The sequence below is a fragment of the Pteropus medius genome, unplaced genomic scaffold (genome assembly GCF_902729225.1).
Source record: "Pteropus medius unplaced genomic scaffold, Ma_sr-lr_union100, whole genome shotgun sequence".
Lineage (NCBI taxonomy): Eukaryota > Metazoa > Chordata > Mammalia > Chiroptera > Pteropodidae > Pteropus > Pteropus medius.
The window spans coordinates 6,731,860-6,744,980 of NW_024340698.1; the positions used below are offsets into that span (position 1 = coordinate 6,731,860).

The 13,121-nt window shown below is 39.1% G+C and overlaps 1 protein-coding gene across 2 annotated transcripts; it reads right to left on the minus strand.

Annotated features, from left to right (window-relative positions):
- Nucleotides 1-5,248: 5,248 nt before the first annotated feature.
- On the minus strand, nucleotides 5,249-12,662 carry CCDC160 (coiled-coil domain containing 160). 2 transcript variants are annotated; one of them, XM_039875201.1, is made up of 3 exons: nucleotides 12,538-12,662; nucleotides 11,360-11,414; nucleotides 5,249-6,655 (listed from the first exon to the last, which is right to left on the minus strand). In XM_039875201.1, the coding sequence occupies exons 2-3, from the start codon at nucleotides 11,393-11,395 to the stop codon at nucleotides 5,666-5,668; spliced, it is 1,026 nt and encodes a 341-aa protein (XP_039731135.1). In that variant the 5' UTR covers nucleotides 11,396-11,414; nucleotides 12,538-12,662; the 3' UTR covers nucleotides 5,249-5,665. The 2 variants fall into 2 exon arrangements, with proteins under 2 accessions (XP_039731135.1, XP_039731137.1); XM_039875203.1 differs by lacking the exon at nucleotides 12,538-12,662 and adding an exon at nucleotides 11,696-11,719.
- Between the last annotated feature and the right edge of the window lie 459 nt (nucleotides 12,663-13,121).

The following is a 13,121-nucleotide window of genomic DNA, read 5'->3' on the forward strand; positions in this document are numbered from 1 at the left end:
GTACACCTGAAAATTATATAATTGTATTAACCAATGTTACCCAATAAACTTAATTAACAAAAAAGAAAGAAACATTTTGTCTTGTTATTTATTTTAATAAAGAGATCCTGAAATAGTATTTTTCAAGAATAACTTCAGTTATGAGTGAACAGAATATTATTCCTTTATTGTAACTCTGAAAAGCTTAACAGGTCATCAAGGAAAGAACAAGAGAGAAATATATATCCATATATAATCATCAAGCATAGTTAAATCTTACTAAGCATCAAGGGGGCTCACAGCATTTTTTCTTAAAAAGTAGTCAGCTTTCAATAAGAACACTTTAGGAGGCAAACATTCCAAGGGGAAAATATTATTTTAAATATAGTAATTTTGAATTATAAAAAAAATAAAAAAATAAAAAAGACTCCAAGCTACAATGAGTGTTGATCAAAGAGTCCCAGTTATTTATTAACTTGGTTCCATCAGTGCTAGAGCTTGCTTTAGAGGGCTTTCAATTTGGCCTCATATTTCAATTGTTTTTGTTTAGCTTACTATTACAATTAATTTCATTGCTATAGAAAGAGGATGCTATGTCCTTCATGTAGACTTAATAACCCATCATAAGAAAATATGAATACTTTACGGTCTTTCCAATAATGAGATGCATCTTCACTGATCATCTCAGCCATTTAAGAGACAGCTAACTCAAGTTGAGTCTCGATTGCAGTAATAAACCAGTTTGTCTTTGAGAAAGTTAAATAACCTTCATGGTGATTGAACATTTGGCTCATTAATTTCAGCACAAAATGTGGCCTGATATAATGTGGAGTTGGACAGGCTGGGTTTGAATCTCAGATTCACCACTTATTAGCTGTATGATATTGAATAAGTCATTTAACATCTCTGAGCCTCAGTTTCCTCATCTGATGATCAAATATTTTTGTGCAGATTACCTAAAATGGCATAAGTAGAAGTGTGTGACACATAATAAAATTTTGTAATAGGCTTTAACCAACAATCCAAATGCACACTAGAGTACTAGTGACATAAGGAGAATCTCTCAGGTATGTCTCCTATCATGGTCTAAAATATACATGACAATACCTATTGTAGAGTCAAAGGGCATAGGCTGAAAGACAAAATAAATGCTTCAAGGATACCCCAGAACACATTCTCAGAGAACCAGGTATAATCCCAGTGTCCTGAGAAATGGCAACCTAAGGCCACTGAAATACAGCGAACATCAAAAGGCTGGGTGTGATCAATGGTTGGGGGGGGCTCTGTGAAAAGTAGCTATTGATACTCAGTATGGATAGAAGGGCACACCTACAATACATGGGGAACTACAGCTTCAGTGTCTTATGAGTACAAAGAACAACACAATGACTTATTATTATCTGAGCAGCTGTAATAGTGGGTTCCCAGCTGCATGCTCCCTGTGCCAAGGGGAAGTGGAAAATACTATAATAGCCTCTCTTGTCTCCATTCCCTTTTCCTAGACGAGCTTTTTCCCACTGGGAGCACTAGAGCAGGGCTTTCTATCCCCTTCTGGTATTCTGCCTGCCAGGGCCAGGGGCCAGCCTTAAACTGACCTGATTGGAAAGGAGTTACGTAGGCTCTGACCCAAGAAAATTCCCTTAACAGGATCTGCCTTGAGGCCAGAAAGTCCATCATGACAGATTCATTACTTTGACTTAAGGCTTCATATACTAAGAAAATCAAAATACCCTCCCTACAACTCGTTCCACATTTCCAAACATATCACACATCACTGGTACACACAGTATGAATGAGTTTATCATATCCTCTCCAGAGAACACAATTTGAGGGATACTACATGTAGAGCTTGGTGAAAGTAATAGGAGGGAGGATACAGATGGACTTGGTCGATTTCCCCTCGTCAGTTATATAATAATGATGATGATGATGTTGACAACAAGTGACATTTATTGACTATACGTGATCTCTTCTTATTCTCCCAACAACACTATTTATTAACCCCATCCTACGAAATGAGGAAACTGAGCTACTGGGAATTATGCAACTTGCTCAATGTTACACGGATAATAAGTGGATAATCAAAGTTTGTGCACTTAATTGCTATGTTATATTGTGCTTCCTTGGAGAGAGGAGCAACTGTGTTGTTTCTCTTTCATACAGCTCTTTGAAACCAGACTGCTCACAGTGGACTTAGCTGGATATTATGATCAAAATCTCTTAAGTCTTTTGTTTACAAAACAAAAATTATGGCAGCCAAAGGTACAGTGGCACCAGCAAAATTTTTTTCCTGCAGTTTGTTACCTGGTCTTTATATCATGAGAACTTCATTCTCCAGTCTACCTGCAAATAAGCAAAAAAGTTGGAATCACACCAGTTTTCAGAGTACAACCTCAAGTGGGACTTTAAAAGTCAGCAAAATGTAACATCCGAGTGTTATAATTCATTGCCAAATAGACCTTCCACATTCACATTCCAGAAATACCCGTGCCCCTGCCCCCATGCTTCGCCTGGAAAAATCCTTCTTATCCTTGGAGGCTCAGCTCAAATGTCACCTCCTTTATGAAGTCCTTCCCAGCCCCACAGGCAGAATTAATTGATCCTCCTCTGTGCTCCCACAGCACTTTGTATTAGCACTGCTAGTATAGCACTTACCACATTGTTTTAGTTAGTCGCATAAGTAAGGTCATCCAGGTCAGAGACCTGTCTTATTCATAAATCCTTTTATCCCCAGCCTAGCACATATCACATTTCATCAACCCTAAAACCCCACTGATTGTAAAATACACCATTATTTTACGAACCATTAAGAAAGATTTAAAAAAACACTGGCAATTATACTATGACATGCCATCGATATCAAGATGTGTCCCAAATGCATGGATGTCAAAATATTTTAAATGTGTCTTAGAAGTGATTAACTATGGTAATAAGTGCTCAGTAAATGTTTCTAGAACTGGATTGTAAACCCAAGGTGGAGCAGATATTCCCAGAACCCTATGAAAACCCATGCTTCTTAATAAGTAACTGGGAGTTGGTGGGAAATGTTGTACGATTGCATTGCTGCTTTCAGGTATTTTACCCAACAGATTAAAGGGATGAGTAACTTAATATGCCATTCTTGTCGAAGAAAAAAAAGAGAAAAAAACACCTCCACATCTCTAATTTGATATACTAAAAAGTAGTGACAATATATTCTAATCAAAACTGGTAACCAACTAATGCAACGAGTGTGATTACAGAGACAATGGAACAGAGTATTTGTATCTGCCTTGATTCTGGTTCTTTAAGCCAGATCAACTCACTGCTGTTTCCATCTGCACAGGAAGAGGAACTGCCCAGCTTTCTCCCAGCTTATCGTAGCCCTGCTTTTAAAAATAAAAGCATCAAAAGATGTGATCCCTTCCCAGTTCCAAACTGCTGGCTCTGTTACCTGGCTTCTGTTTCTCCTTGGCCCTCTGGACTTGGTGATTGTATATTGTATTCCTGGTTAGTGTCTGGACCCAGGCTTTCCATAGGGCCTTCCCATAGGGCAGACCTTGCTGGAGCTCAGCATCTCAGGCTGTCTCATCAAGAATCTATTTTTCTGTTCCTTCCTAAAAATACAAACCCCCACCCTAGAGTTAGGCCAAGCCATGCACTTATCTTTTCTGGATCTCTCTCCACCACACTCCTTCCCTGCCCCTCAAGCACACATAAACATACATATACATGCATGCAAGATAAACCAAGTTGTCACTGAAGACTTTAGATGGGTGATTGGTTGATAGAAATTCTCCTGGAGTAAAAGTTCCTCTTTAAAAATTGAAATATGGTAAGAGGATAGAGCCCCATAGCTTAATACAATTTGTGAAATATTTTAACAGGTAAGTAGCTCTGCACACTAGCAGTCATGGACTGAAAGTCTTTCTGGAGCAAGGACAAAAGGATAATTTTTAAAGGGGGTGACAAGGAAGACAGTCCAACAGGGCAAAGAGTTCTTAGTTTGCTTTTGTACCTAGACCCTTGGTGGGAAGCCAGTGACCACCAAAACGCTGAAAGTCATCTTCCCATTAGAGCAAGCTGCCAGTGCCCGGGTTATCAGGACTAAGTCAGAAATCACCAAAGATTATTATCTTCCAATTTAGTCCAGTCTTCCCAAGCCAGATGAGCCCTGCTCAGCTTCCAGGTCAGCTTAGTTTGTCTCCATTCAGTGCCTTCTCCAACTTTAACAAGTTTAACAAGTAAATAAGAAACAAGAGAAAGGAGAAGAAAGAAACTCATTTACTGCCTCTCCTTATTTAGTATTGACACAGTATTTGGAGATGTTCAAACTATAAAAAATAAAGCCTTTGAATATTTCCTTTGAAGGTAGGGGGTCTGCAAAGCAGTTCCCCCAAAGTACTAAAACTGAGTTCATCCAATGCCATAGGAGTTTTACTTCCTCATAGGTACAGCTAAACTTGCAAATAAAAATCACTGACCATCAGAAGTAAACAGAATCTGGATGACAGATCTACTCCCTCATTTTACAGATGAGGACTTTTAGGACTTCTAATTAGCTAGTTAATGGCAAAGCAGGTCCTAAAATCCAAGTGTCCAGACTCCCAGTCTGGAGATTTCCCATCAGGGAAGACACCTAAACCCTTACAATTGTACCCTCCGGCCCGCTCCGCATAGTCTGTAATTACATTTTGTTCATTGGGCTTAAAAATACCATGCAAATAGAGCTCCAATTACAAGAAATCTTAATGATTTATACAAAGAATCAACTGGCATATCGTTTCCACCAAAGGACTGAGGCAATACATTTTTATTCTTTATAAGTATAAAATGAATTGTCATTGCCTAGGCCTCTTACAGGGCTGAATTTCTTTATAAATCAAGCCAGCTCACTAACAGCTTACCTACCTGACACCCAACACCTTTCACCCTAGTGCCAGCCAGCTGATGATGCAATGGGGGAAGGAAGCTTATAAATTTCCCTGGTAGAATTTTGGAAGAACTGTGTAAACAGTGCCCCTTGGTGGTCAACATAAGACAATGCAAAAGCTATTGCCGACAAAATTAGGGCTCTAGCAAAAGTCACAGCTATGTCTCTAAATTGTCTTCTAGTCTATCCGAATCGTGGCCAGGTCAAAGGAGAAAGCATGGGGGAAACAGCAGGGAAGAGGACAATCTGCATTTTTTTCTGGTGATGTTTATACGTGCCTAATTAAGATTAGAAAGCAGACACATTTTTAGTATGCTATTGAGTCTGAATAGGCAGCTATAAGAGCCACAGACACTGTTATGCTTATACACTTATACAAGATTTTTATTGTTACCATCAGTGAACACAGATGGAAGACTATTCATGTGCCAAGGACATAATGCTCACAAGATCATAAAATGGCTGTTGATTTGTATTCATAAATGATTTGGTGAATCACTACAGGTCTGAGTGAAATATATAATTTTAAAAAGAGATTTCTGAAGCTTCATTTCCATTTGGGCTCTCACAATAACTTCATTAAAAAGAGAAAGCAGAAGCGTTGAAGTTAACATCTATACATTTTATAGATATCTAGATATCTCGATTTACCAAAAATGAAAATTACATCCTATTACATACATTTAAGCAGTACACAAAGAAAGCACAGGAAACACTGATTTGGCTCAATGATTTGTCTAATGAAGGTTTTTAGAAAAATTTTTTTTTTATGTTTTAAAAAAATCCCCCTGTAAAGCTGTCAAGGGTACTTGATGTTAGAGAAGAAAAGTGTTTTCTAAGCAACTCCAGGGCCTTGTTATTTCTTGCTTGCAGGGTCTTCTCAGATCTCAGTTCATTCTTGATGACATCAAGCTCTCCATGGATCTTTTCCATTTCTAATTCATAATACAATTTCATTTCTTCTTTTAGAAGTGCAGTTCCAACCTCAGTCTGACGCTTTAACCTCCTCACAGCTTCTTTTAAATCTCTGTTCTCTAGGCTCAACTTGTGGATGACTTCTTTGGCTTGCTGGAGCTCTTCAGTTAAGTTTTTGACATTTATTGCTTTTTCAGATAGGTCATTTCTTAAAGCTTGAAGTTCCCAGTCTTTCTTCGAAGTTTCCATCCCTGTTTCTTGAAAATTTAAGGGTTTTGCGGAGACTTCTTTTTTGGCATTCAAAAGTTCTTTTTCGGCATTTTCAAATTCCTCTTCTATTTTTCTGCATTTCATATTGAGTTCTTCCAGTTCTTCATTCAAAAGATTCAGGCGAAGTTTGGGAGACATTCCTTTGGTAAATTTCTTCTTGTCTTCTTGTGGTAGAGTTAATAATTTCTTTGTAGTCCAGATAGAATGGTCTTCTGTGCTATTAAAGCTTTCTTCGGTTGCAACATCAACATTAGATGATTCACAGGAGGCAGAGTTTGTGTCTGCTTCATTCTTTGAAATGTTCATCTTTCCCTCTCCTAAATTTGGTTCTTGTTCTTTTTCACTTAGTTGGGAAACAAATTCTTTCCGCTTAAATTTATTCTCTTTTTGAAGCTTTCTACTAGACAAATTATAAATTCCTTCCATTCTCTTGACCTTATCTAAAATCATTTGTTCAGGAGAGGATTGGGGCTGAGAAGCCTTGTTAAGAACATCTTGTGCACTAAAAAAAGGAGCAAACATATTCTCCTTCCAGTGTTTTCTCCTAGCATCCATTTCTTCAGGCACCTCTTCTAATTCCTGAAAAACAAAATTTAAAATCAAGGCACATGATTTACATTGGCAGCTGGTGTAGAACTAGGAAAGAACTAGGAATGCTGGCTCATGGGTAAAGGATCCTGAATATCTGAAGGCTGTCTCTCCCTCTAACTTACTAAGTGACGTTGGCCTCAGTTCCTTATTTGTAAATTGAAAGGGCTAAACTAGCTAAGTTGTTCAGATTCTTCCAGCTTTAAAATTTTCTGATCCTATGAAATATAACTGAAAAATTGACACGTTTGGCTATTTATTGCAGAAAAATACTTCTATGAGAAAGCCACCACATACATGAAAACAGACTGCTTCAAAAAGAGTATAAATGATTTAAAAATTAATAGGATAATATTAATAATAGGCTAATACCTGTGCTTCCAGTGTGTTTGATTTTTTCCTAGTTTTTTTGGGGGGGTTGGACTACTGCTTATTCATTCTTTAGTGTCTAAAACATCAGGGCTTAATGCAATGTGAGCTACTTTTGGTAAAGTATACCATGCAGACTTCCTTGTGACTAACTCTGCCAAATGCCCTTCTGTCTTGACCTGCAAATTCCTGCTATTCCAGTCTTAGGCTTTGGTTTTAGGCAAGACTGCCAAGTGTACAGAAGTCTATCCATTTTGACAGCAATTTCATGATGAAAACCAAATGTCAATAATTGAAAATATTAATGTTACTAAACGTGTTTTTCTCGAGATACTGAATCCAAGTATAGTTTTTAGGTAAAAACTTACCATACTAAATCAGAACTTTATAAATACATAAAAATTAAAGGATGTTTATTTGGTTTCAAAAGGAGCCTTCCCTATTCGAAGGGAATTCTTGGCATACAGCTTTCCTAAATCACAGACACATTTGAGCAGTTACTTCTGTGAGAAGGGAGAAAGAAGGACCCAGGTAATACACTGAAAGGCCACTGGCACCTGCAGTCAGCAAACTGATAACTGCAGTTACCACTAACGGGTGGGAAGAAGGAGGAAGAATCACTTCATTCGTTTTAGAAATTAATTTACTGTAATATATTTGTAGTATCATCACCAAAAAAGATCAAAGTATGCCTACATCTATTTTTCCCATGCACACAAATGTAATTTTATCTTGGTAACAAAAAATGGCAACTGTTGTGTTTATTTTTTAATTAATATTTTCTTTAATATATATATATATATACAGGAGCTCAGGAAGAAAGGTATATATATATATATATATATATATATATATATTTCATTATATATATATATATACACAAATATATATATATTTCATTACCTTTCTTCCTGAGCTCCTGTACAATTTGCTGATATAGCCAATGCTTTTCATAGAACTGAGAAGAGTCCAATTATTGTATAACTGAGGCTCAGAGAAGTTAAATGACTTGACCAAGGCCACACAGCCTCTAATGGTAAAACTGAGACCCTGTCTCCTAGGTCAGTGCTTGTTCTAAAATTTCTCTTTACCCTTCTACGAGGTGTCATTCCACAAATTGAAAAAAAACAACCCACTATTTTCAGAGCTTAGGTATTTCTTAAAGGGCCACAAAAGGACAGAGGAAGAATGAAGGGGGGAGGGTAAGGAGAATTGCATGTCACATATCAAAGGATAGAAAGAGAAAGGTTTGAAAAGCCTTTTTGAATTCTCCTCCCACAGCTTACACAGGCCAGGGTCAAGGGGTCTCTGAGCTGCTTTCTTTTCTTTTCTTTTTCTTCTCTTTTCTTTTTTTCTCTTTCATTGGAAAGATCTCCTTTAAGGGCTTATTCCCAAATCTACTCACAGAGTATGGCAAAGCCCAGACTGGGGGTAAAAGCTGCCAGTCTCATTTTCTCCTTGCAAATTGCACTGCTTGTTTTTTTATGGAGAACAAGTATGGCATTGGTATTCTCTGGCAAGGACAAGGAATATGCTTTGAAACAATGACACCCCTCTACCCTAGAGTAGCAGCCACTGTGCTCGCAGTAAACTTGATTAGTTAATTTGTTGCAGAATAAGGCACGTCAAACCAGAAGCCATTATTGAAAGTACAAGCATGACTTTTTAGTGGGTCAATTATGAACATTTATTGTTATAAGTGCCTACCTAACACAATGCTGGATACTGAAGGACTGAAGGGTAGGGAAAGGAGGTCCAAGAGAAATGAAACATTTAAAGAAACAAATAAGCCAGAACACAGAAAAATAATATAAAGTCATATAACAAAAATAACATTAGTGTCCTCTAAGACAGCAATCTCCCAAAGTCCTTGGGACTGCACTATTAAGGCCTGGGTGTCCATAATATGGCTTCATCTATTCATTTGTGTGACATTAATTAATAATGGACTCCTGATGGTTCTAGTTAATGTCTCCCTGAACATATCACCATTTATCCTCTGGTGACTTTCTTCTTTTTGCAATGGCAAAGTAATAAGGTATTTTGGTGGAGTAAGGGATTTCTGATCTCATAAAAATGGTTTATACTCACTTAAAGAATTTGGGAAGCACTGATAAAATAAAATTGAAAATATAATTGTTGAGAGCTAAGCAAAGAGTGATCGTTTGTTATTGATCTTTAGGTAAACCATTCTATAAAAATCTTAGGTGAATGCATATCTATTTTCAAATAGTTCTAGAAAATGATACACTTCTGTTTATTATAAAAGGAGAAACCTACAAAACCATCTCATTTTCATTTTCAAGTTATGGGGCCCTGAGGTATATACTCATATTAAGGTGGATAAGTGATCAAATATGTAAAATCTATTTGTTTTCTAAAATATTCATATTTTAAATCCCATGCTTTTGGGAAATTTGATGACATAAAAATCAAAGATCTTTTTTCCTGTTGCCTTATCTCATATACATTCGAATTTTATTTCAAAATTTTAGGACTACCTCCTTTGCACAAATCTAGATCTGTCTGCAAAAGAGATTATTCTTCCAGGCAAGGGTAGGCAGGGACTGAGAAACAGTTCTGGAAAACCTCCAAAAGTTTTTTTCCCACCTCACAAGAGCGCTTCACCCCTAACTTTGTAAATTGGAATGATGGTTGGAAAAGGTCATTTCCAACTTGTGATGGACAATCTTCTGTCACTACCCTCAGTTCCTCTCACCTAGAGCCATGGCTTTTAAATCACAGCCCAGGGGCACTAAGGGTAAGACAAAGGGCCCTTCTTAGCCCAGGAAACTTTTCCCCATTATTCTTTGATGGTTTCAGCTCTCCCGACCCTCAGAAAAAACGCTTGACCAAAATGGGGGCAGGGAGGAGAGAGTCTGCTAAAAAGAAAGTCACTGGCTTTGCTTCTTTGTTCAGTTGTCCAATGTGTTCTCACTTAAAGGCAGTGGTTCTCAACCTTTTTTTCCCCTGCTCCCACTGTTCCCAGGCAGAAAACACTGCCATCATTACTCTCTCTCTCTCTTAATTTTGATAAGATTCAGACCTGCTCCATCTAAGGGAGCTTTGCCCATTCTCCACCCTCTTGAGAATCACTGGCTTGCAGAAAACTATTAAATACCAAATTGAAGACCCAAAGGAAGTCAAGGTGGGTCAAAATGTTTTACCATGAAAAATTGTAGGAAAAAGGAAAAGGAAGTTCTTGAGAAAGGAACTGAATGTGGATTATGATGAAAAAAAGAAGGCTGAAGGAATCAGTTATCTTGGCTCCCGCACTTTAGAACTATGAGAAAACTTAACTTTTGTGAGACTCGGTTTCTTCAGGTGTAAAAGAGAGACAATATACCTATTTCACAGATGGTTAAGAAAATTAATGAAAATGAAAATGGAAGTGATTTTAAAGTATACTGAAAACAATGGGTCTCGTTCTTTTCTAGGTTTTTCTTACCCTCTCTTGGAACATAAGCCAGTCAGTTAAAAAATCCAACCCTTCTCCAAAGATATGTGCTCGAAAGTTGCCAGCCTGAAGTCAGCAGACCTCAGAAAAAGTCAGTTTGAAAAGAAATGTAGGTGGTATTCAGTAAGCAGAGGGGAACCTAAACTCAAATTTTACATTAATTTAACCTGCACCCTCAAGGAAGAATTAGCCCTAAATCCTGTAAGTTGTTGATGCCACCAAATTTCTGAAACTAAATTGATTTTTTCTAATCAGAAAAGTGGTAGTCTTTTCTACAACCAAAGATATTTGCATTTTTATCACCAATTGCTCTACCAAGAAATATCTTGGTGTTTTTCAGAGCGACCAATAACTTAGAAATATTGCACTTAGAGTATCAATTTGAAGATCAGCAAGGATGATGCTGCACTCTGAGTTTTTCCTGTTCTTCTACAGCATTTCATGCATACTTTTATTTTACCAATACACTGTGATCTCCTGGCATCTTATTCATCTTTGTATTCCTAGCTGTTGCCCAATACATAGCAGCCCTCAATAAATATTTGAATAAATGATCTTTAATACTCTTCCTGAAAATTCTATAATACTTTGATTCTAATTGAGTTTTTGTAAATACTTACAATTTATCTACTGGCTTACGAAGTGTTTTGGGTGATGTTTTAGGGACAGGACTTATTTTTCCTCAAAGTTTATTTGGCTCAGCTAGTCTTCGGGATACTTTTCTTTTGTATTTTTATGAAGTTTTTTTTTGATAGTGTACTGGCAATGCAGATTAATGACCTAGTTACAAGGTTGAAGATGTACACTGGGCAAGGCTCTGTGTTTCTAAACATCCATAACAAGATATCAGCCAACACAACTGTACTTACACTTCCTGACGTCCAAGGTCTTCTATTCAATGCCATTGTTCTCCTCCAGTTTGAACTAGAAAATAAAATCCCCCCAGCTTAATTAGAAAATATAATTAACCAGAATGCCTAAATCTGTGTTTCTATCTGAGATGCAACTTAAAATTACAAGTACTTAGAATGTCGTTTGGTTCTTCTGAAATGCGATGCCAGGTACTTTGAAGCAAATTTTCTTTTTAACGTGTCAGCCCACTTTCTCAACTATTGTGCTATTAAGTCTTCCTTTCCCAAGCAATGCAAATATCAAATGGGACCAAAATCACAGTAGCATCGTAGTCGAACAGAGTATCTCCTCACCTTTAGCATCTATTGAACAAATGAGACACAACTGGTGGCAGCAGCAGCAGCATGCTTGTTATTAATGAGCATGGCAAAGCCACCTTAGCAAAGGGCTGAAGTCTAGGCCTTGCCTCCCACCCTCAGAGCACAGTTAATTTAAAAAATCATTAAAAAGGAAAAAAAAATCATTAAAAAGGGCAGTGATTCCAATTTGTGTCTTAACCTTTCAGGGTCCTAACATATAAGCCAAGTGTCCACTTTGTGGGAGAAATTGTCTTCTCTATTGTTTGGCAGATATTGAGAGTGAAGCAAAGTGTCATTGAAAACTGAGCCATGTGAACGACTGTTACCCCAATTCTTTGTTACTAGTGTGAAATGATTCCTTCTAGAAGAAAAGAGACAGTCTCCTTAATTCTGAAGGCTGAGTACTTTATTAGCATGGAAGTCACATTCTTGGTTATAAAGCTGTATCTAAGCATGTATAGTTTGGGGCTTTCTCTGTAAATGGTTAACTGAAACTCCTGCCATCACTGCTTCCAGTAGAGAGAAGGTGGCTTGGGATAGGGTGCTTCCCAGCCACCACCGCAGGTGACACCGTCCACCTCCCCAGTCCCTACCCTCTGGCTGACGCTCAGTTGGAAAGAGAGCAGCGGGTAAGGCCTGACCCCACTCTTCCTTCCACACCCTGACTCCCACGCCCTGTTTCCTTCCCTCCTAAATGCTCCCCACCTCCCGGCCTGGGGCTCTTAAGAGGAAACCCGCAATGGGGTCGAGGTGGGGAACGTCTCCATAGACTAGGCGTGCCCAGGAAGAAGACGGGCGAGCCTGGAGGAGCCCGGCTTTCCCGCGCGCAGTTGTACCTGGAGTCATGGGTGGGGTCCGGTGGGCCCTGTCCCCTCTTCCCCAAAGCCGGCCACCACCGACCGGGGGCAGCCCTCAGTTCGGCACTGGCCTCGGCGCCTCGGCAGGGCCGGCCGGGGTTAGAGCTTCTGCACTGCAGCGCCAGCGCTGGCCGCGCGGTTGCCTAGCAACCGGCCGGCCAGATTTAAAGGGACGGGGGCGCCACGGGCTGGAGCTCACAGCCCGGCCAAGCACTGCGCATAGTCAGTGCGGCGGGCTTCGGGCAGCTTCTGCCTGTAAGAAAGTGGAGCTCAAATCACAAGAGAGCCGAGTAGGTGGGAAGGGGCGAGAAACTGCGAGGCGACCTCACCCACAGTGGGCTTATTACGGAGGCTCTGGGTGACTCACAAAGCCACCTGGACACTGTGATTGTCGGAGAAGGAGGGAGTGGCACAGGGTTAATCCATAGGCCTGCAGGTCACTAACGTGACGTGGAGGGGGGTGAGCTCTGAAAGGTCACCTGAGTTTGTTTCAGGGTCCCTATCAATTTGACTGTTGCAACCTGCCACCCACCCCCACGTACACCTCTGCCCCTCAGCGCAAC